This window comes from Mustela nigripes, chromosome 17 (genome assembly GCF_022355385.1).
Source record: "Mustela nigripes isolate SB6536 chromosome 17, MUSNIG.SB6536, whole genome shotgun sequence".
Taxonomy (NCBI): Eukaryota; Metazoa; Chordata; class Mammalia; order Carnivora; family Mustelidae; genus Mustela; species Mustela nigripes.
Genome location: NC_081573.1, coordinates 11,055,442 through 11,078,249, shown reverse-complemented (window position 1 = coordinate 11,078,249; position 22,808 = coordinate 11,055,442). Strand labels below are relative to the sequence as shown.

The 22,808-nt window shown below is 43.1% G+C and overlaps 1 protein-coding gene and 1 long non-coding RNA gene across 3 annotated transcripts in view; both read right to left on the bottom strand.

The window, feature by feature from the left end:
- Positions 1–1,968: 1,968 nt before the first annotated feature.
- On the bottom strand, positions 1,969–6,029 carry LOC132005723 (uncharacterized). 2 transcript variants are annotated; one of them, XR_009400891.1, is made up of 3 exons: positions 5,991–6,029; positions 4,509–4,582; positions 1,969–2,057 (listed from the first exon to the last, which is right to left on the bottom strand). It is a non-coding gene; the product is annotated as an uncharacterized LOC132005723 (long non-coding RNA). The 2 variants fall into 2 exon arrangements; XR_009400890.1 differs by lacking the exon at positions 1,969–2,057 and adding an exon at positions 2,618–2,676.
- Positions 6,030–7,449: 1,420 nt separating this feature from the next.
- The window catches only part of ZNF582 (zinc finger protein 582), a 15,807-nt gene continuing 448 nt past the window's right edge, over positions 7,450–22,808 (bottom strand). Inside the window, exons 2-5 of the mRNA XM_059383203.1 lie at positions 21,132–21,219; positions 19,542–19,668; positions 19,192–19,287; positions 7,450–9,718 (exon numbers count right to left, since the gene is read on the bottom strand). Of these exons, the coding sequence (XP_059239186.1) occupies positions 8,397–9,718; positions 19,192–19,287; positions 19,542–19,668; positions 21,132–21,140 (1,554 nt within the window). The 5' untranslated portion in view covers positions 21,141–21,219 and the 3' untranslated portion in view covers positions 7,450–8,396. The remainder of the gene's footprint in view (positions 9,719–19,191; positions 19,288–19,541; positions 19,669–21,131; positions 21,220–22,808) is intronic.

Here is a 22,808-nt window from a genome sequence, read left to right as displayed (position 1 = left end):
AAAAAAAAAGCATGAGTCTTGCCTACCAAAATCCTCTCACATCTGGGAATTTACCCTGATGATACAGTTCCAACAACATGAAAATGCACATGCACAAGACCATTCATTACAGCTTGCTCATCATTTTAAAATACTGAAAACAATCTAAGCACCCACATCTGGGGTAGTGGTTCAGTAAACTGTGATCTATCTACACCCAGTGTTACACAGCTGCATATAAGAATGAAAAAACTCCACAAAATTATAAATAATTTCCAAGATATGTTCTCAAGTGGAAAAAGCTAAGTGCAGAAGAGTATATAGAATATGTGACACTTTCTGTAATAAAGGCTATATAAGAAAATATACATGTATCTACTCAGTTGTACACAAGAAATACTGGAAGAAAAAGAATGAAAAAGGGTGAGAATGTAAACTACGAGGGGGTGGTGAGGTTGCAAGGAGGAATGGGGGCATCTGGATGCTTAGTCAGTTAAACATATGACTCTTAGTCTCAGCCCAGATCATGATCTCGGAGTGGTGAGATCAAGCCCTGCATCAGGCTCTTCACTCAGCAGGGGGTCTGCTTGGGATTCCCTTCCTTTCTTCTCGCTCTGCCTCTCTCTCTCAAATAAAAATAAAGAAATCTAAATTAAAAAATCTTAAAATATATTTTTTTAAAAAGGAGTAGGTAGCAGGAATGAGGGGGAGATGCCATACTTTTCTAAAAGTCTGCTGTTTTGTACAGTTCTGACTCTTAGAGCAATGGTAATGTTTCACACAGCCTCCACATAAATAACCAAAATAGAATACAAACAGTGATGAGTGAACCTGCTTCTACCACAAATGAATACAGCCCCAGTGAAGTGAGTAGGGAAAAAAGAACTAACTTAAGTGTATTTAGAAAGCAGTATTTTGACTATGCACTGTAAGGTTAAAACCAAAAAACCCTCACAAACAAATAATGTACTCTTACTCTAGTTAATGTATTTCTCACAGGGGTATGCTAATAATTACAAAAAATTTGATTATATAGAATTTTTTAAGATGCTAAAAAATGTTTGACAGCAGAAATGATAGGCTGGTGTAATCCTACATCTGAGGATGAATCAGAAGCAACTTTAGGGCCCAGGTCAATACAGAGTCTTACTCAAAATGGAAAATGAGAAAACGTGGCTTAGTTCGTTAAGCGACTGCCTTCAGCTCAGGTCACAATCCTGGAGTCCCAGAACCGAGTCCCGCATCAGGCTCCCTGCTCAGCGAGGAGTCTGCTTCTCCCTCTGACCCTCCCCCACCCCCATGCTCTGTCTCTCATTCTCTCTCAATAAATAAAATATTTTTTAAGAGATAAGGTATATGATAATACCAACAATAATTTTTTAAAAAAGAAAGATTAGAGTGGGTTGGCTGGGTGGCTCAATTGGTTAAGCATCCAACTCTTGACTCCAGCTCAGGTCATGATCTCAGGGTTGTGACATTGAGCCCTGTGTCAGACTCTACCCTGGGTATGGAACCTGCTTAAGATTCTCCCTCCCTCTGTTCCTTCCCCTCTGTCTAAAAAGAGAAAGGGTGAAAGAATGTACAAAATCTGAATCTGGAAAAACATGTCAAAGAAAAAAAATCATTGGGCAGTAACCAAAATAAGTTATTTTTGGAAACATAGTTTTAGATGGAAATAATTACTCAACTATTAAAAAAAAGAATAGGGGAGAAACTGGGAATAAATAATGTTCCCTGGGTACATAAAGTCATACTTAAAGAAAGCACCTTCCACTTTCAATGGAGACAGGCTCGGGGAGTGGTGTATGTGAGTACAAGAGAGGCCCCTCCAGGAGCTCACGCTGATAGGAGTAATACTCTGTTCTGAACACCAGGGACTCTGAGAGGACCTTTCCAGGCATCTTCCCAAAGGGGGTCCATCCCCTTCACCTTCTGGTCCTTGACCTACAGCGCCACCACCCTTCTTAATAATCCGTTACTCACCCGGCATGGGCTTCCCATTACATCTCTTTCTGCCAACCAGGATTCATTCCATTGTTCCAGTAAGGAGATCACATTGGGCTTAGAAATAGAAAATCCTGTGTACCCAAGAAGAAATGCAGCAGAGTCACAAAGGAGGTGTCTCAGTATTAATTTCCAGTTCCTGGTTACCAGAAAATAAGGCTAGAGAAGAGAAGGAAGTCATTTTTGTAATGGAGAAGAAGCTTCTTTAGGTGTTATCCTACAGAACTATACATCCCCGTTCAGTACAATCTCATTGAGAGCAGAGTGGAAATTCAACCAGAGTCTTGAAAGGCACCTCAGAAATTCACACCAAAGGCAGCAGATACTCCAGTAGACAAATTACACCCTTCCGGGGTCCTAACATCTTACCTAGAGATGAAGTTGCTTAAGTTCTCCAGCATTCCGTCTCTGCACAAATCCTAGCAGGGTCTGGCCTGCCCCCCTCAACCTGAGAAGACTGTTGCCACATCACTATACATCACTGACCCTTGAAACAACAAACCGAGAATGTGTGCCATTGAAGTAAATATTTATGACTAGAAAAATAGAAGGACGGAAACGGACATGGCAGAGCTGAGGCTGGCGAGCACAGTAAGGCAACTGTGGCAATTCAAGGGAAGGGTCCATACTTGGTGTTTCTGTTGAGAGCAGCACAACTTCCTTCATCAAGGGAGATATGTCCATCGAAAGACACTTTAAAGAACAAAAAGACCTCAAGTTCAATGCTTCCCCAATAAATTAAACTATATAAGTTCAATGCACAACTTCCTAATATGTCTGAATTGTCTTTATTCCTTCTGCTCGGAAATTAGAGAGCGAATATGGGAACATTGATGTATTTTTAAGAGTTTGCATGGTTTCATAATGTTTCGAGAAAATCCAAACGGGAGAAATGGTTCTCAGGGGCAATTCCGCAACCCCAGAAGGCAGCTGGCAACACCTGCAGCCCTTCTGCTTAGCACCATGAGGATGGGGATGTTGCTGACACTGAGTGGGTAGAGACCAGAGATGCTGCTGACCATTCACCAATCTATAAGATAGCACAGCCACGAACTACAAGCCTTAAATATCATTAGTACTGAGCTTGAGAAATCCTGAGCAAGAGAAGCATTTTTTTCATAGAATCATTGCAAAATGGTTAACAGAGTCTGTTAGGAATTACGAGTGGTGAATTATTTTAAAATACATTGAAGAGGGGCACCTGGGAGGCTCAGTGGGTTAGGGTCTCTGTCTTCAGCTCAGCTCATGATCTCGGGGTTCTGGGATCGAGCCCTGCATCAGGCTCTCTGCTTGCCGGGGAGCCTGCTCCCCGCCCCCCTCTCTCTCTGCCTGCCTCTCTGCCTACTTGTGATCTGTCAAATAAATAAATAAAATCTTTAAAAAAATAATAAAATACATTGAAGAGTCGGGTTTATCATTGTCTGAAAGCTACCTCTCCTTACTAGGTCAACTTGTTTAATCCAGATTTATTTTCACTTGCTGCACACTTTCCCATGACATTTGTACTAAGGGGCTCAACCTTTCTTTTATTTGGGGGCCCTTGAGGTTGAACACGAGATCTTTAGGGACTTTCCTAGCTCTGCTCGCACACTCTGGCTAGTCTCACCTAGCCCATCCACAAGTGTGCTTTTCCCTTGTCCCTGCACAATAGGATGCACATGGGGTGGGTAATCCAGGCTCACACAGATGTGGCCCACGACCCACACATGTAGCTCAACATCAAATCCGACCTTGGGTCAGGTATCCATCTGGAGGAACTGCAGGGCAATGTCTCTATAACCAAATTCCCAATGCCACCCCCAATCCAAAAGGTCTGAAAAAGCACTGTCACTACATCCTGAGGCTGAGACCCATCTTAGTCTGTTCGGGTTTCTGTAACAATGTACCCCAGTTTGGATGGCTTGTTTACCACAGAAGTTTGTTTTTCGCAGTTCTGGAGCCTGGAAGTCCAAGATCAAGGTGGCAGCAGCACTGAGCTCTGGTGAAGGCCCTCTCACAAGTTGCATATGACCAACTTCACATTACATCCTCACATGGTGGAAGAGGGTAAGGGATCTCTCTAAGACTCTTTTATAGGGACATTAATCCCATTTGTCCTGACCTAGTCACATAAATACCATCACATATGGATTGGAAGAACATATTCGGACCACAGCAGAGACCACCACCACCACTGTCCATCCTGTCTAACTGGGAAACCCTGGTCTGAGATTACCACTAAAGCATTATTATGTGTGGTTCCTTTAAACACTGATTAGTCCATTAAATCATATTTCACATAGGAGTCTTTCACATTTTACCCAAGCAACGCATTTCTGGTCCATCAAGTCTCCTGCAGAACTGAGTCCACACGAGATGCGAACACACAAACCCAGGTCAGAGAGAGAGGGATTCTTAGCGAGAACTTAGGGTTATTTGATCCTTCTGTGCATAGGGTGAAACTTAGGCAGGAAATTCCAAAAAATTTTCCTACATTCATATAAAATAAGCACAGTTTGAGGAAGGAAAAAGAAAGCATGACTTACCTAGGCCATGGCTTTCAGAATAGCAAGGACCATTGAGTCCTCCTCCAGGTTCCTCTCCTGGGGAAGGGTGAGTCCTGAGAAGGCAGAACCAAGGAGGAAAGAAAACATGAACAGTCAGACTTGCCTTCCAGAACAGGTTGCAATTCTCTTCTTCTCTCATCTCGTGTCTGCCTTCCAATGTTCATGAAAATACTGAGCATTTTGGACAGACTTCGAACACATACCCCATTCCCAAATTCTGCTCCTCCCATGTTACTTGCCCTGCATGCTTATAATTATTTTAGAGATTTTATTTATTTATTTGACAGGCAGAGATCACAAGTAGGCAGAGAGGCAGGCAGAGAGAGAGGAGGAAGCAGGCTCCCTGCTGAGCAGAGAGCCCAATGCAGGGCTTGATCCCAGAACCTTGGGATCATGACCTGAGCTGAAGACAGAGGCTTTAACCCACTGAGCCACCCAGGCACCCCCATGATTATAATTTTAATTCTTGGGACACCTGGGTGGCTCAGTAGGTTGATCATCTGCCGTCCACTCAGGTCATGATCTCAGGGTCCTGGCATTGAGTACCACATCAGGCTCCCTGCTCAGTGGGGAGCCTGCTTCTTCTCTCTCTCCCTCTGCTGCTCCCCCTACTTGTACTGCCAAACAAAAATTTTAAAAGTTTAATAAATAAATAAAAAGATTTTATTTATTTGAGACAGAGAGCATGGGAGCACAGAGGGAGAGGGAGAAGCAGAATCCCTGCTGAGCAGAGAGCCCAATGTGGGGCTCGATCCCAGGACCCCGAGATCATAATCTGAGCCAAAGGCAGAAGCTTAACTGACTAAACCATCGAGGCACCCCTACCTGAGTATATTTAAGTTGAAATGGATATCATGAGTGGGTCTGGCAGAAAGTAATGTAGGCATCAAATAAATGACATAAGAGCAAAACTAAAAGCTTCAGATTCAATTTATGTTAGTGAAATGGAGGAAATGTGAAAGAATGAGCTGTGAAGGAAAGGAAAAAGAAAGCAAGAGTGTTCTCTTCTTGAAGGAGAGTGGCAAAGGCAATTAATGATTGGTGAGGAGGTTTAATACTGCTTTCATTCTGCCCAAATAATGATTAAGAATGGGGAGAAGGGCACCTGGGTGGGTCAGTTGGTTATGCGACTGCCTTCAGCTCAGCTCATGTTCCTAGAGTCCTGGGATAGAGTCCTGTATGAGGTTCTCTGCTCAGCGGGGAGTCTGCTTCTCCCTCTGACCCTTTCCCTCTCTCAAATAAATAACCTGAAGAAGAAAGAAGAAAGAAGACAGAAGAAAGAAGAAGAAGAAGGAGAAGAAGGAGAAGAAGAAAAGAAAAAGATGATAAAAGGGAGATAACCACTACCTAAGCACCGCGGGACATTCCAACTTAGCAAAAGGGGAAATAATCAGCCAACATAAGGAAAGGAAAAGACCAAAATAACACAAATATAAAATGAAAGAGATGAAGTTGAATTACATCAAAATGTGAATTTTAGGGGCGCCTGGGTGGCTCAGTGGGTTAAAGCCTCTGCCTTTGGCTCAGGTCATGGTTCCAGGGTCCTGGGATCAAGCCCCACATTGGGCTCTCTGCTCAGCAGGGAGCCTGCTTCCTCTTCCTTTCTGCCTGCCTCTCTGCCTATTTGTGACCTGTCAAATAAATAAATAAAATCTTTTTTAAAAGGCGAATTTGACACCAAAAAAAAAATCATACTTTGTATTTTAAAAAGTCAGCTGTTTCTTTTTTTCAGTTTTAAGAAATAACTGAAATGACAGGGGTTGAAAATAAAGGGATGAGCAAAAATATACCAGGTGAACAAAGACAAATCATTATTAGGGTGTTACCCAGTATGGAAATAAAATGCCAAAGGGTTGACAAACTTTTTATTTGAAGGCCAGTCAATATAGACTTTGTGGTTATAGTCTTTGTTGCAACCACTCAGTTCTGCTGTTGGTAGTGCAAAAGCAGTAGACCATGTGTAATAAATGAGCATGGCTGTGTTCCAATAAAGCTTTATTTATAAAACAGGCAGCAGGCCAGATTTGGTTTGTCAACCCCTACACATGGCAGAATAGGATATTACATAATGATAAAAGGTACAATTCATCAATAGGGGTCAAGTTGCAGGTCTTTAAAAATCCAGCAACATAAATTAAAAAGTAAAAATCTCTGAAAATTCAAGATTTGGGTTTAAGAAATTCATTTTAGGAAATTCTGATCCAGTGTACCAAATTATGTAAGAAGCTGGAGGATTTTATCATTATAGTCCACTGGCTTAAACAGAATCTTATAACCAAGAAAAGTAGAATATATACTCTTTTTCAATGTTACAGAAGATATACAAAAATCCATCCTATATCTAGCCACCAAGAGAAATGTCAAATTCAAAGTAGATATTTTCAGGCCACATTTACCAATCATAGTAAAATAAAATTTGAAGTTACATAATTTAGGATGGTTTTGGCTACATGTTTACAAAACAACTAAAAGTAATTTCAGCAATAAAGGTTTCTTTTCTTTTTAAATGTAACAAGGCTTCACAGAGAGTTCCAAAATTGGCCTGGTGGCTCTGGGTCAGCTCCTCTGAGCTATTCAGTTTTCTCCTTTTGGTTCCAACATGGCTTCAACAGCTCCGGGCATTATGCTTTCACAGAATATTTAAAAGCAGAAAAGGGGAGAGGGAGTCTTCCTAATAGATCTGTCTTCTGAATGAGGAAATTCTTCACAAGTCCCTACAGATCCCTGGAACATACAGGCCATCCTGAGCTGCATAAGAAGCTGAAAAGTTAACATCTGATACCATCAGAGTATAAGGCAAGACACAGATGCTGCCAGTAAGGAAGGGGAATCGGGTACGGGTGCTATGTAGCCAACAAGCCCCTTCTGTTTGTGACGGAAGTGATGAAAGATAATCTAAAACATGGAAACTGAGAAGTACTAGCTTAAATTTTGTTTATTCTTGGGTCAGGGAGAAATAAAAACTGAGATTATTGTAAGATAACCAGTTTCTAATTTCATTATTTTTATTTTGTACCAATTTGTTCTTTCATTGCCTTAGTGTTTGGGACTGTCTTTTCTGGCTTCTTGAATAGTACATTTAATATATTTGAGGATAATCTTTCAGGTTTTCATGCTTTGCATGCATTTAAAAACCATACAAATTCTTCTGAGTAACTTTGTCCACATCCTACAACTCCTGGAATGTAAATCTCTCAGTGATAGTTCTTTTCATTATCATGCATGATAATTTGCATGATTTATTTCTTTATTAACCCAAGAGTAATGGGGTATCTGGCTGGCTTAGTCAGTAGAGCATGTGACTCTTGATCTCAGGGTCATGAGTTTGAGGTGCACATTGGGTGTGGTGCCTACTTTAAAAAAAAAAAAAGTTGAACCCAAGAGTAATTTGGCTGGGTTTTCTTTCTAATCGCCAAGAAAATTAAAACTTCTGGCTGTTGTTGGGATGTCTCGGTGGCTCAGTCGGTTAAGCATCTGTGTCCGGCTCAGGTCATTATCCCAGGGTCTTGGGATCAAGTCCTGCATTGGATTCCTTGCTCAGCGGGGAGCCTGCTTCTCCCTCTGCCTGTGCTCACTCACTCTGACAGATGAATAAATAAAATCTTAAAAAAAAAACAAACTTTTGGCTGTTGTTAAAATTATTACAGTGTGGTTAATAAATGTGATCCTATAATATGTTAGGGACAAAATCTTTTTCAACCTTTCCTTGCTTCTTTAATAATCATGGTCTAAACAATTTATAACCATAAAATTTTTCATTATGAACATTACGACTCAGGATAAAGGACAGCTTGAATGAAGGCATTCCCATTTGCAGTACATTTTTCAAGTCTTTCTCCAAAATTTAAGGAGTAAGTTGGGCCTTGCCTAAGCTAATGGGCTCTCCCCATTGCTTCCACTGATATGGCTGCTTGCTAACATCAACTCTCTGATGATTAGTAAAGGGTAAGTGCTGATGGAAGACTTTTCTACATTTATTATATTCCTTTGGGTTTCCTTCTTATGCATTCTCTGATGTTGACCAGCAGTTGAATCGCAATGTAAAGTCCTCCCAAGTCCCTTATATTCACAGGACTTTCCCTCAGTATGGATCCCTTGATGCTGAATCAGTTGTGAGCAGTGACTGAAGGCCTTCCCACATTCCTTACACTCATACGGCTTCTCACCCGTATGAATTCTGTAATGTACAGTAAGATGTGAGACCCGTTTGAAAGCCCTACCGCAGACCCTGCATTGGTAGGGTTTCTCTCCGGTGTGAATTCTCTGATGTTGCTTAAGCTGTGAGCTCACCCTGAAGGCCTTCCCACACGCCTTGCAGTCATAGGGTTTCTCGCCAGTATGGATTCTCTGATGTCTAATAAGCGTTGAGCCTTGGTTAAAGGCCTTCCCACATTCCTTACATTCATAGAGTTTCTTGCCCGTATGAATAGTCTGATGTTGAATCAGCTGAGACCGATGACTAAAGGTCTTCCCACACTCCTTGCATGCATAGGGTTTTTCACCAGTATGAATTCTAAAATGTACTTTAAGATGTGAGATCCTGTTGAAGGCCTTGCCACATTCCTTACATTGATAGGGCTTCTCACCAGTATGAATTCGCTGATGTTCAATCAGCTGTGAGCTTCGGCTAAAGGCCTTTGCACAATCCTTACATTCATAAGGTTTCTCACCAGTATGAACTCTCTGATGTTGTATGAAATTTGAGCCAGAATTGAAGGCCTTTCCACATTCATTACATTCATAGGGCTTCTTGCCAGAATGAATATTCTCATGTTGAATTAGTCGTGAGCCATATTTAAAGGCCTTGCCACATTCCTTACATTTATAGGGTTTCTCATTAGCATGAATGTCTTGATGATTAATAAGGAAGTCTTCCTGCCAGAAGTCTTTTCTACATTTGTTATATCCATAAGGTTTTTCTTCAGGATGAATTTTCTGATAAAAAGGAAAGGATGTTTCTTGGTTTAAAGTAGGTATTTCTTCACGACTGATCGCCATTTGACTCAGCTGTCCATTTGCATTTCCCTGTTGTCCATCAAACTGGCTTCTGCATTCCCAATCATCTTGAAACCTCGAGCACTCAAGTCCGTAACTTGTAAGGCTTTCCATTATCTCCCACTGTGGTAACTGCATTTCATAAATGTGCTGCTCTGGGGAGGATGCCTGGCTATCACACTTGGACTCCAAGACTGTAAAAACAGAAAAAACAAAAAACAAAAAACAAGTATTTGGTTTTCTCCCCATTTCCAGAAAAAGGAACTTCTGTAGTGAAAACCAGAAAACTTAAACCCATGATTCTACCTATAAACTCTTGAATGTGGCTGGGCAATTAGAAAATGGATAAGTAGAACAGAGACAGAGGAAATAAGATAAATTGAGATGAAGTAGTCAGAGGGAGGTTATAAGAGTAGATCTAAAATGTTAGCGTGGATCAGAATCACCTCTGAACCATGTTTTTTTAAAAAATGAATGTTTCAGGGCATCTGGGTGGCTCAGTGCGTTAAGCACCTGCCTTCAGCTCAGGTCATGATCCCAGGGTCCTGGGATCGAGTCCCACATCGGGCTCCCTGCTCGGCAGGGAGCCTGCTTCTCCCTCTCCCACTCCCCCTGCTTGTGTTCCCTCTCTCGCTGGTCTGTCAAATAAAGAAATAAAATCTTTTAAAAAATCTTAAAAAAAAAAAAAAAGAATGTTTCTATGAACCCCTGGAAAACACATACAATCTAGAGTAACAGACGAAATCACTGGGTGCCTGGGGCTAGGAAAATGAGCAGTCGTGTGTAGGTGCACAAAGGAACTTTTCAGGGTAGTGACTGTGTTCTCTAGTCTGTGGTTACAGTTATGCAAGTGCACAGATGAGTCCAAACTCATCAAAATATTGTACTTAGAATGTATGCATTTTATTGACTGTAAATTATACCTCCATAAAGAGATTTTAAAAAATGATGGGGAAGGGTGGCTGGATCTTCATCTGGCCAGGGGTACACGATGGCACATCTGCTTGGGCGGGGAAGTGGTAGGACAGGGAGGCTGGTCTCACCTCTTTACCGGGAGCTACAGTAACACAGCTGTGGTGTCCTGCTGTGATGCTTTCTATCTCTGAAGTTCAACTGAATACCATGGCTTAGACCTGGTGGTCTACTAAACCAGCCTCTCCAGGACCTTTCCATTGCCTAAATGTGACCCCGGAAAAAGAAGGGCTCTATTCCTTGTTCAGAGGATCAGGCCACAACTTAATGGGGCGAGTTCTTTGGAGCAACATTCTTTGCTGCCTATTCTGACTACAAGGAAAAGTCAAATGGTGTATTCGATCCTGGTTTTAACTATGACGTGGTTTCAGCTGCAGTGGCCTGTTTTATGTAATCACAGCAACCGTTCCCATTTGGCTAATAAAGAATTAGTTATAGCTTAATGCAAGGAACTGTGGGGAGAGCAAATGGGTGCTTTTGAATGTGCTTATGAAGTGTAGTAGACAGGGGTGCCCGGGGGGGCTCAGCCAGTTACGCGTCTGCCTTCAGCTCGGGTCGTGACCCCAGGGTCCTGGGATGGAGTCCTGCATCGGGCTCTCTGCTCAGCAGGGAGACTGCTTCGCCCTCCGCCTGCTGCCCCCTCTGCTTGTGCTCTCTGCCAAATAAATAAATAAGATCTTAAAAAGAAAAAAAAAGTGCAATAGACAGAGGACTAAAGAATACTTTATAGGAACAGGTCTGCTTCATACAGTGGCATATCACAGAACACTATTCACTTGGTTATCTGTGAAAGTATTAAGGAAAAACTGCTAGAATAAAAAATTAGTTTGACAATGAAACATGATGAAGAGTCTATGAAAGAAATATCAGTTTGTGGGAATGACGCTGGTGTCATCTCACAACCTCGTACTATAACCCCAATGCGTCCACATGAAGTTGTAAGAACAAGACTATGTGAAGAAGACACAAAGTATAGGTATTTTTTTTCAGACACCATGTGTGGTTGTTCAGAAGGAAGGTTCTGGGTTTATTCACTGTGCTCTGACAACTCCAGTGAGACAGACTTCGAATCGGCCATGATGATGGCAACTCGTGAATTAGTGGCTGACCTACTCAACGATGAGCAACATCCGCCTGCCAACCTATAAATGACAGCCGGAAGATCGCAGTGGAACAAGGGCCATTAAAGCCAGCCTGGCAGAAATAGAAGACAAGTCTGGGAACGCTTACCTATGCCCAAATGGGAATTTGGTTTTAGGAATTAAAGTAAGGCAAAAAATTGCTTTTTGGGCAATATGGGGAAAAACCCTGGCTGTCTCTGAGGACAGGCCACTAAAAACACTCCTCTCTCCAGAACACCACTTTTCCCACTTTTCTATCACAGACACCTGACACAGTTGTATTGATTTATGGCCAAGTATGATGTTGTTTATTATATGAGCCCTTTCACACTCATCTACATTAAGCCATCCCTAACTATATACTGTGTTGGAAGCATCCAAAGGTAATACTGACAGTCATAATTTCTGACTTCTGGCTTCTGTTCAGCTCCCTATTAAGTTCCAAAATCACAACAAGAATAGTGAGGTCTCTTCTGTGTTAACTTAATGGACAGGAACTGGCAGAGTACCTTAAAGTTCATTACTTAGCATTAGTGTCACTGTTTTGGACAACCGAAGAAATATGTCTAAAAATCTCATATATAGTCTCAGCATCAAGATATTTTACCTTCCTCATACGAACCTGAAGGGATCCCAACAGCCAAAATAATCTTGAAAAAGAACAAAGTTGGAGGTCTCACACTTCCTAATTTCAAAATATACCACAAAGCCACAGTAATCAACACAGTGTGGTACTAACATAAAGGCCAGATGTATAGACAAATGGAACAGAATAGAGAGCCCAGAAACAAACCTCCATGCATATGGCCAAATGATCTATGCTAGGGAGCCAAGACAACACAATGAGGAAAGGACAGTCTCTTCCACAAATGGTTCTGAAGAAACTGGATATCCACATGCAAAAGAAGGAAGCAGGACCCTTACCTTATACCATATAAAAAAATTAACTCAAAATGGATTAAATACCTAAATGTAAGACCTAAAAATGTGAAGTTCCTAGAAGAAAGCATAGGGGGAATGTGCAATGTCATGACATTGCATTTGGCAATGATTTCTTGGCTATGCCACTAAAGGCCAGGTAACAAAGCAAAAATCGACAAATGAGACTACCTCAAATGTAAAAGCTTTCATGCATCAAAGGAAACAGTCAAAAAAGTAAAAAAAAAAAAAAAAAAAAAAAAAAAAAGGTATATCTTCAGAAGAGAAAATATTTCTAAATCATGTATCTGACAACAGGTTACTATCCAGGATCTATGAAGAACTCCTACAATTGAACAACAAAATAACTACCCTATTCAAAAATTGGCAAAGGACTTAAATAGACATTTCTCCAAAAAAGGTATACAAATGGCAAAGAAGCATATGAAAACATGCTCAGCATCACTCATTAGAGAAATGCAAATCAAAACTATAATGAGATAAGGCTACAAAGCCATTAGGATGGTCACTATCAAAACAAAACAGAAAGCAACAGGCATTGATGAGGATTTGGAGAAACTGGAACCACTGTGCGCTGATTGTGGGAATGTCAATGGTGCCATCACTATAGATACAATATGGAGGGGCACCTGGGTGGCTCAGTTGGCTAAGCGTCCAACTTGGTTTTTGGCTCAGGTTGTGATCTCAGGATCAAGACCTACTTGCTCAGCAGGAGGTCTGCTTGAAAGATTCTCTCCCTCAGGACCAGCTCTCACGTAAACTTTCGCTCTCTCAAAATAAATAAATAAATCTTAAGAAAAAATAAAGAAAGGAAAGAAAACGACAGTATGGAGGGGCACCGACCGGCTCATTTAGAAGAACACGCAACTCTTGATCTCAGGGTCATGAGTTTGAGCCCCATGTTGGGTGTAGATTACTAAAAAAGAAATAACTTAAAAAAAAAAAAAAACAGTATGGAGTGTTCTAAATATAGAATTACCATATGAAACAGAAATTCTACTTGAGTATATATCCCAAAGAATTGAGAGAATCTGAAAGAGACACCTCAACACCCATGTTTACTACAACATTATTCACAGCAGCCAAGAGGTAGAAGCCACCTAAATGTCCACTGAAATCCTGCCACATGTTACAACACAGATTAACCTTAAAGGACATGATGCTAAATGAAGAAGCCAGACTCAAAAGGCCACATATTCTATGATTCCATTTATGTGAAATGTCCATAAGAAGCAATTCCATGGAGATAGAAAGCAGATTACAGGTTGCCTGGCTGAGGGGAGAGGGCAACCAGAAGTGACTAAGTACGGGGCTTTCTGTAGGCTGTGTTTAGGAAAGACATACCTCTCAAGACAACTCCACTACCCATATGTCCCTTCTGATCCTTCTGGTGACAAAATGTGTGCGGGCTTCTCCCTCACACCAAGCAATCCTCCAACTCTAGTGGATACCAACTGGGTGTCCTACAGATTAAGTCTGTTTTCACACTGGCTCGCTGCAGAGATCTGGCTCTCTGCATCAGATCCCAGAGGTTAAGAGCTCAGGCTATAGACCACCACTATTCCCTTTACCCCCCTCACACCACCCCAGTAAATGGGAGGTTCCCACAACCCCTCTTGGGGTTCCATCATTTGACAGAATGCCTTACAGAACTGAGGAAATGGTTTACTTACTAGATTGCCAGGTTACTACAAAGGGTGTAACTCAGGCTCAGTCAGATGAAAGAAATGCAGAGAACAAGGTACAGGGCGAGGGGTGTGAAGATCCCAAACACCACCTTCCCAGCACTGCCATGTGTTCCCCAACCCAGAAGCTCTCCAAACACTGTACTTTAGGGACTTTTTAAAATGGAAGCTTCATTACATAGGCAGGATTGATTAAATCCTTGCCCTTTGGTGATTCAGTCAAAACTCCAGTCCCTCCAGAGTTTGGGGGATGGAGCTGACAGTTCAACCTTCTTTTTTTTTTTTTTTTTAAAGATTTTATTTATTTATTTGACAGAGAGAGATCACAAGTAGGCAGCGAGGCAGGCAGAGAGAAAGGGGAAAGCAGGCTCTCTGCTGAGCAGAGAGCCCGATGCGGGACTCGATCCCAGAACCCTGAGATCATGACCTGAGCCGAAGGCAGCGGCTTAATCCACTGAGCCACCCAGGCGCCCCAGTTCAACCTTCTAATTACAAAACTGGTTTCGCTCTCAACCAGCCCCCATCCTGAAGTGATCCAGGTGTCCCCAAACACAGTAATCTCATTAGCATATAAGAAGCGACACTTAGTATCTCAGAGACGCCAAGGGTTTAAGAGCTGTGTGCCAGCAGCAAAGGGGTGAGAACCACAGGGTGATAAAAATATTCTGAAACTAGATAATGGGGACATTGCACAACACTCTGAATGTACTCAATGCCAATGTACTATATCCTTTATCTTATGTATTTATTTTTAAAGATTTTATTTATTCCTTTAGAGAGCACAAGTAGGGGGAGGGGCAAAGGGAGAGAGAGAATTGCAAGCAAACTGTGTGCTGAGCATGGAGACCGACATGAGGCTCGATCACCACCCCAAGATCTCGTCCTGAGCCGAAATCAAGAGTCAAATGTGCCACCCACTGAGCCATCCAGGTGCCCCTGTACTATTCTCTTTAAAATGGTTTAAAAGGTGAATTTTCTTATGTGTATTTTACAGTATTTTTTTAAAAATTAAAAAGAGAATTTTCCAGCTAAAAATATAAATTACCACAACTGACTCAAGAAATGCAACATTTGAATGTTTAGATTCAATGTTCAGTATTAGGAGTTTAGTATTAGGAAATCAATTCACATAACTCAGACTTCACAGGTTAAAAAATGAAAATTTAATATGAAAAGGCAGATGCTTCTTTAACCAAATAAAATATCTCTCTTTCATTCCTAGATATGTTATGCTTAATGAAAAGACACAAAAACTTTCCTACTAAGGTCAAGAACATGATTAGGATGTAAACTACCCCCATTAACAATGTTCAAGGTACTACATAATCAGTTTTCTAGTTGAGCAAAAAAAAAACCAAAAAAACAAACCCCAAGAGCTATAAAAAGCAAAAAGATTATCATCATTTACAGATGATGTGACTGATTACTTGGAAAGCTCAAGAGTATTATATGAAAAACTGTTATAAATAATAAGAAAATTCAGCACGTTGAGTTAACTACAAAATTAATCTGAAGATGTGAATGGTTTCTGCCATATAAAAAACGCAACTGGTTGGGTTATAATAGTGATGAAAGAGCCCCATTTCCAGAAACAGCAATAAATAAATAATACCCAGCAATAAATATAATAACCCATGTACAAGATCCATACTAACAAAACTTTAGGACAACCAGGAGGTGGACATAAATGAAGGGAAAAACCCATCATGTTCTTAAAGAGATAAAAATCAATAAAAAGACAAGTTTTCTCTTCATTCTGTAAATTTACTGTGATCTCAAATAAGAATAATGGCATGATTTATTTTTTTAAATTTTTATTTATTTATTTTTTTAAAGATTTTATTTATTTATTTGACAGAAAGAGATCACAAGTAGGCAGGGAGGCAGGCAGAGAGAGAAAGGAGGAAGCAGACCCTCCACAGAGCAGAGAGCCCGATGCAGGGCTCGATCCCAGGACCCTGGGATCATGACCTGAGTCAAAGGCAGAGGCTTTAACCCACTGAGCCACCCAGGCGCCCCGGCATGATTTTTTTAAAACCGGTATTCTAATTTGAAAGTTCAGATGGAAAAATAAAGGAGGAGAGCCAGGAATATTCTGAAAAATAAGAATGAGGAGGAACTAGTCTACCAGATACTCAAAACCTTCAATAATGAAAACTGCTTTTGGACACACAGATGAAGAGATTAATGAGACAGAACAGGAAGTCCAAAAACAGATGCAGAGGTTAACAGAGTGGATGATAAAGGTGGCTATACAGATTAGTGGCAAAAAGATATTAGTTAACAGATGCTGTTTGCATAAATGGATGACCACCGGAAGATACTGAGAGATGCTGTCTGGCACGCAGGATACCCCACAGGGATCATTGTCAGCAGCACAAATGCGCTAGGAAAAATCACAGGAGACTCATGTACAATGTCGAAGGGGGACATCCTCTTTGATTATGATGTACACCCACAGATCAAAGAAGTCAATAAAACTCAGCCCCTCAAACAAACATGTGCTGCCAGACTGAATGACAAAAGTAGCACATCTGTTCTCTTCTTCTCTCCTTTTTTTTTTTTTAGAAGATTTTATTTATTTGCAGGAGAGAGAGAGAAAGAGAGAGGGAGGGAGGGAGATCGCACAAGCAGGGAAGTGGCAGGCAGAGGGGGAGGCAGGCTCCCCGCAAGCAAGGAGCCGGATGCTGGCCTTAATCCCAGGACCCTGGGATCACTACCCGAGCTGAAGGCAGACGCTTAACCCACTGGGCCACCCAGGCGCCCCCATATCTTCTTTCCTGATGCTCACTCTGCACCCCACTTCGCTCGCTCCCAGGGGCCAACTACCACCTCTGTGTGGATGAACCCACCGCGTCCGTAACGTTTGGTTCCTCGTTCCCCACCCAACATCCTCTGACAGAACACTGCATTTGGTTAAAAGTGTTTTTGGTGGAAACTTTGTCAACAACAACACATTCTTCGTCTCGTGTTGTCACACTTGAACTCTGGTTCTCCGTCAGGGAAGACTTTGACCCTGGGGGGCATCAGGCCGTATCTGGAACATTTCTGTCACAGCTGAAGAGGGAGAGGATTCCTAGCAACTAGTGAGTAAAAGCCACGGAGGCTGCCATCACTCCACCGTCCACTGGATGCCCGCCCCCCGTCCGCCACCACCACATTGTGTCAACACTGCGGAAACTGAGGACCTGCATCCAGAGCGAGAACCCCCCAGGCAGAGGGAAGAGCAAGGGAGCAGCCCTGAGGCAGGACGCGCTCTCAGCCTCAAAGCCTTGGCCGAGTGCTCAGGTTGCCGCAGCAGAGCGGAGCAGCCCTGATGGAGATCACACAGGGCCCACGAGGCCTGAAACAAGAAAACACTTGCCAGCTCCTACATTAAAGAAGAGCGGAGAGGCTTGTGTGGCTGGAGCGGAATGAGCCACAAGGAGAGAAGCAGGAGAGGACATCCCAGAGGAAGCGGGAGGCCGATCAGAGAGCAACACAAACCAACGAACTTTCTATGATGCTGAAAATGTTCCACGGTACCCTCATATGGTGGGGTGACTCGAGGCTACTAGCGACTCAAGGCTACAGACCATTTGAAATGTGGCTACAGGGGCACCTGGGTGGCTCAGTGGGTTAAAGCCTCTGCCCTTGGCTCAGGTCATGATCCCAGGGTCCTGGGATCGAGCCCCACATCGGGCTCTCTGCTCCGCAGGGAAACTGCATCCTCCTCTCTCTGCCTGCTTCTCTGCCTACTTGTGATCTCCATCTGTCAAATAAATAAATAAAATCTTTAGAAAAAAAAAAGAAAGAAAGAAATGTGGCTACAGGCTTCATGGAGTGGAATGTTACATTTTACTTAATTTTAAAGTTAAAATTTAAACAGCACATGTGGCTGGTGGCTATTGTATTGGATGGCAGATAGAGGCTTCGAGGCCGCGGTAATCGATTCTAGATTTTCTCTTGAGTGAGATGGGAATTTACTAATAGGTCTTGAGCAGAGATGCACTACACCCGCACTGAAGTTTTGAGCTCCCTCTGGCTGCTGTGTGGACAATACAGTGTAGTGGGCCAAGACAGAAGCAAAGGGATGGGGAGGAGGCTACTGCAGGATTCCTAGCCAGAGATGATGACGCCGTGGGCAGAATGGTGCCAGTGGTATCGATGAGAAGTGGTTAAGTTCTGGCCATATATCAATGTAGAGTCAAAAGGACTTGCTGACAGACCGAATAAGAAAAGTCAAGAATGCTTTAAGAGTTTTTGACTTGAGCAAGTAGAAGAATTGAGCATCCAATTACTGGAGTGTGGAAGAAAAATTGTTAGGGAGGATCAAGGACTCCTTTCTGGACTTACTAAGTTCAATCCCCAGTGAAAACTAATTGGGCATGACAAGAAGGCAGCTGACGAGGGTGGAAACGTTCTTTGTCTGCACCGTCCAAGACGGTGGGCACAAGCCACAGACGGGCTACTGAACCTCTGAACAGTGGCAGGGCAACTGAGGTACTGATCTTTTTCAATGTACTTAATGGTAATTAATTTAAAGTACAACAGCCACATGGGGCCAGTGGCTCTGTACTGGACAAGACAGGCACAAACAGTATTTACAGCATGGTAATGGAGAAGATCCTCGGGAAAGAAAAATAAACAGGAAAGAAGACAACCAAGTATGAGCCCTGGGGGGGGGGGGCTCCAATATTTAAAAAAAATGGGAAAATCCCCTCAAAGGACGCTGAAGGAGGTTTAATGAGGAAGTAGCGATGACCCAAATACACAGAAATGTTTCAGGAAGAAAAGAAGAACCACTTTTGTGAAATGCTGCCAACAAGCTACAAAGATGGTAACTGGCACCTGGCCTCTGAGTTTGGCATCTTGGAGGGAAAATGTTCTACTTAAAGGTCCTCTTTTCTCGTCCACCCACCAGACGGTTATCTGTGGTGGCTTCTGTCTTCCCACACAGGCCTCACTCACCTGGACACCGGCTTCTTCCTGCTGCTTCCTCTACCAGCCAGGGCTCTCTGCCTTGCTCCAAGAAGGAAATCACGTCAGGTTTGTAGATGGCAAGACCTGGAGGTGGGAAAAAAACCACGTCACCAGGCTATGATGTGGGACCCCGGAACTCGGATCCAGGACCTGATCAGTGAGCAGAAGAGGTGGTCGCAGGAGAGCCCAGAGGAAGATGCGACAGTCACCCGAGGATGGGGGCAGATTCAGCAGCAGCCCAGGTAGCTGCTCTTTGACCACTCAACAGGTCCCCGGAAATGGATAAGGAACAGATCTGCCAAGGGTAACGCAGAAACTAGCCGGTCAGGCCGTCTTACCCAGTGAGACCAGGTTGCTATATGTCTCCAGCATCACGTCTCTGTACAAAACCCTCTGAGCGGGAGCCAGCCGTTCCCATTCTTCTCGGGAGAAGACTACGGCCACGTCCCTGAACAGGTCTGAATCCTGAAACAACAGGCAGATGTGTTATTGGCATATTTCAAGGAAATGCTACTTGGAAGGATGAGAGGAGACGGAGGAGGTCTTTGCAGGAATGGGGCGTTCTGGTGAAAAAGAAGGTTGGGGCTGGAGTCCTCCAGTGTGAGCAGGTGACCAGAGAGGGCGGGCATGAGTAAAACAGTGTCGTCGAGATGTTCTTGAGCATTCCTTTTTTCCTACAAACCCAAGCTCTGTACACAGATCTGAGAGGAAAATTAAAATTCAACCAAGTGGGAGTTTCCCCACTTGTGACAAGCAGTGTAGCAGACCACATCGCCTACTCTGTCCTTGGTGTACCACAAATTCTCAACAAGAGACCTGTAATTTCTACTTTTGTACAATAACAACAAAAGAAAACAATTTTTGATAGACTTACCCTCAAATGTTTTATTAAAGAAATGTTTTCTAGCTTGGAAAATAGGATTTTCATATACACTGAGAATTAGCTGAAGACATAGGTTCATCAGGGGCGCCTGGGTGGCTCAGTGGGTTAAAGCCTCTGCCTTCGGCTCAGGTCATGATCTCAGGGTCCTGGGATCGAGCCCCGCATCAGGCTCTCTGCTCAGCAGGGAAACTGCTTCCCTTCCTCTCTCTCTGCCTGACACTCTGCCTACTTGTGATCTCTCTCTGTCAAATAAATAAATAAAATCTTAAAAAAAAAAAAAAAGGGGTCATCATTATGTTAAAACATATCAAAGCATTCTGCTTTTTTTTCCTATAGGAAAAATCGTAAATGAAGATTACTCTTATTAGCTGTACGATTTTCTATCAAGCGACGAAATGACTCAGCCACCCTCTTATTTTGGATGCAGAGTTTGGACCAGACCTCTGAAGGCTCTTCCAAGCTCAGCCTATCAGGATTCTGAAAAACTCATCCGTCTGGTAGGTTACCTCACAATGCCCTCACATCTGCACCCTTCTCGTTCTCAAGCTGAAGAAGCTGCTATAGAATGACCCAAATGCCCTGTCAGACCTCAAACCGGACCTTAAATCTGGCATCTAATCCCCCACAGATACCCAGCTAAGCCTCAATTACACACCCAATCACCAATCCCTCCCAAAGCAGGAGATCGTGCCTCACACTGAAACTGAGACCAAGCAAGACCTATCCCCATGCTTTTCCATGTCATATCCCTCATAAGCATTCATCTCCATTTCATCTAGCCTCGGTTTTTATTTTATCAAGGAAATGTGTTTCTGCTTTATCTAGCCTCCTGGCAGAACATCACACCATCAGAAGATACGGAATGCTACACAGAATGAACCCATGGGCGTTGGTCAGAGTGGAGGGGGCAGTGGGAGAGGAAATTCGCTGCCTGGTCTTTTTAGTCACTAAAATGGGGACCTCTGAGAAGAGGATTCTTGGATGAAACCCAGGTGGGAGGCTTCAAGATAAACAAAGCAAATATTAACATGATTTTAAAACTCACAAGGGACATGACTTTAAGAATTTCATGGGCTGATGGGTCCTCCTCCTGGTTCCTCTCTTGGGAAGGGCAGAATCCTGAGATGGCAGAGCTGGGGGAGGAAAGAGCAAACATGAGAAGCCAAGCTTGCCCTACAGCTCCCAGAATGCCATGGTTACAAGTCCCCACCTTTTTACCCCCTCACTCCCCACAAAAACTAGAGTTGGAACACTGTGGCCCTTACCCAACTCTAGGAAGCATAACTTTAGCTGTCGCAATGAGACAGTGGCCCTTTCTTCCCACTTTCCCTAAATATCCAGGGAATCCCACCTTCTTACTGATGCAGATCTGTGATGGGGATGCTCAGTCCTGGTGCAGTGACTAAGACCACATGGTGTCCCAAGGCCAAGCAAGGCTGTCCTCAGGCCAGGGAGCACAGTCTGCCTAATCCGGCATCAGCCCAGCCCACACTGAAGCCTTCCCGGAAACAGACCCTTTAACTGTGTCATGTCCCCAGTGTAACACCTCCCTGGCTCCTTACCCAACTTCCAAATTCACGAAGTGTGGCTCTCGCCAGCAAGAACGACCAGGATACACGGATTGACAAGCTTGCGAATCTTTATTATTCTCCCCTTACCCGGATGTTTACCCCTATTTATATCCCCTCTCCTACAATCAGCAGACTGTACACGTGAAAGGAAGCATGATCAACGCTTAGCATGATAGAAAGCACACAGTGTCCAAGGGCTTCCTGTTCTGGGCATAGCCAATCATCTTTCAGGTGGTGTGCAGGTCCTCTGCCTGGCCACAGGCGCAAGCGCCATGTTGCGTATTATGTACATAGCTGCCCCCGACAACGAAGAACCTTACAGCCCTACCTAAGGCCTGGTGGACACCACTTTGTGGACCCTGCCTTGAGCCCACAGAGGGAGTGTGGTTGCAATGGGCAGATATGATGGCTCCATTACCATCACATAAATGCGCTCCTGCGCAGAGACGAACAGTGAGCAAAGCTGTGTGCACAAAATTTACTGGAAAACAAAACAAAAATGAGTACATAAAAGTCTACAGGTAGGCAGCTGGCTGAATCACTGTTGGCAGAGCCTCATGATGGAACACAGACAACTGTCGAAAATGATGTGGGGAAACGTTAACAAGTGGTGTCTTTACACAACATGAGAACATTCTGCAAAAGAGGTCAAACGCCCCACCTGTTGGCACATGGGCTTAAAAACAGAACTGGAAAAAAGAATCCAAGTATGAAGAACGAGGTCATTCAAGCACTTGGCAAGCTCCTCACCCAACCAGCAGCGTTCTACAAAGAAACGCAGAGCAGCGCCCGGCACATTACAAATATTTACTTCTAGGAAACACGTAAATGAAGGAACTGATCGCTGCGGAACAGGTAACACACCCTTTTTCTTATTGTGACCACTGCCTGAACATTATCTGTAACAGATTTATCACATCTTATGACACGAGCGGCCCGTGATTTACTCAACCATTTCCCCACCGTCGGACACAACTTGTAAAAGTACGGGATCATCTGAAACGGTCTCAAGTTGAAGCATGGGCTTCTGAACGAGTCGCGCTCAATACTCTGAGGTCTTTGCAACTGTTTGAGAATCTCATGCAACAAGACTTTGTTCCACATTTAAAAAAAGAAAGGAAGGAAGGAAGGAAGGAAGGTAGAAAGAAATG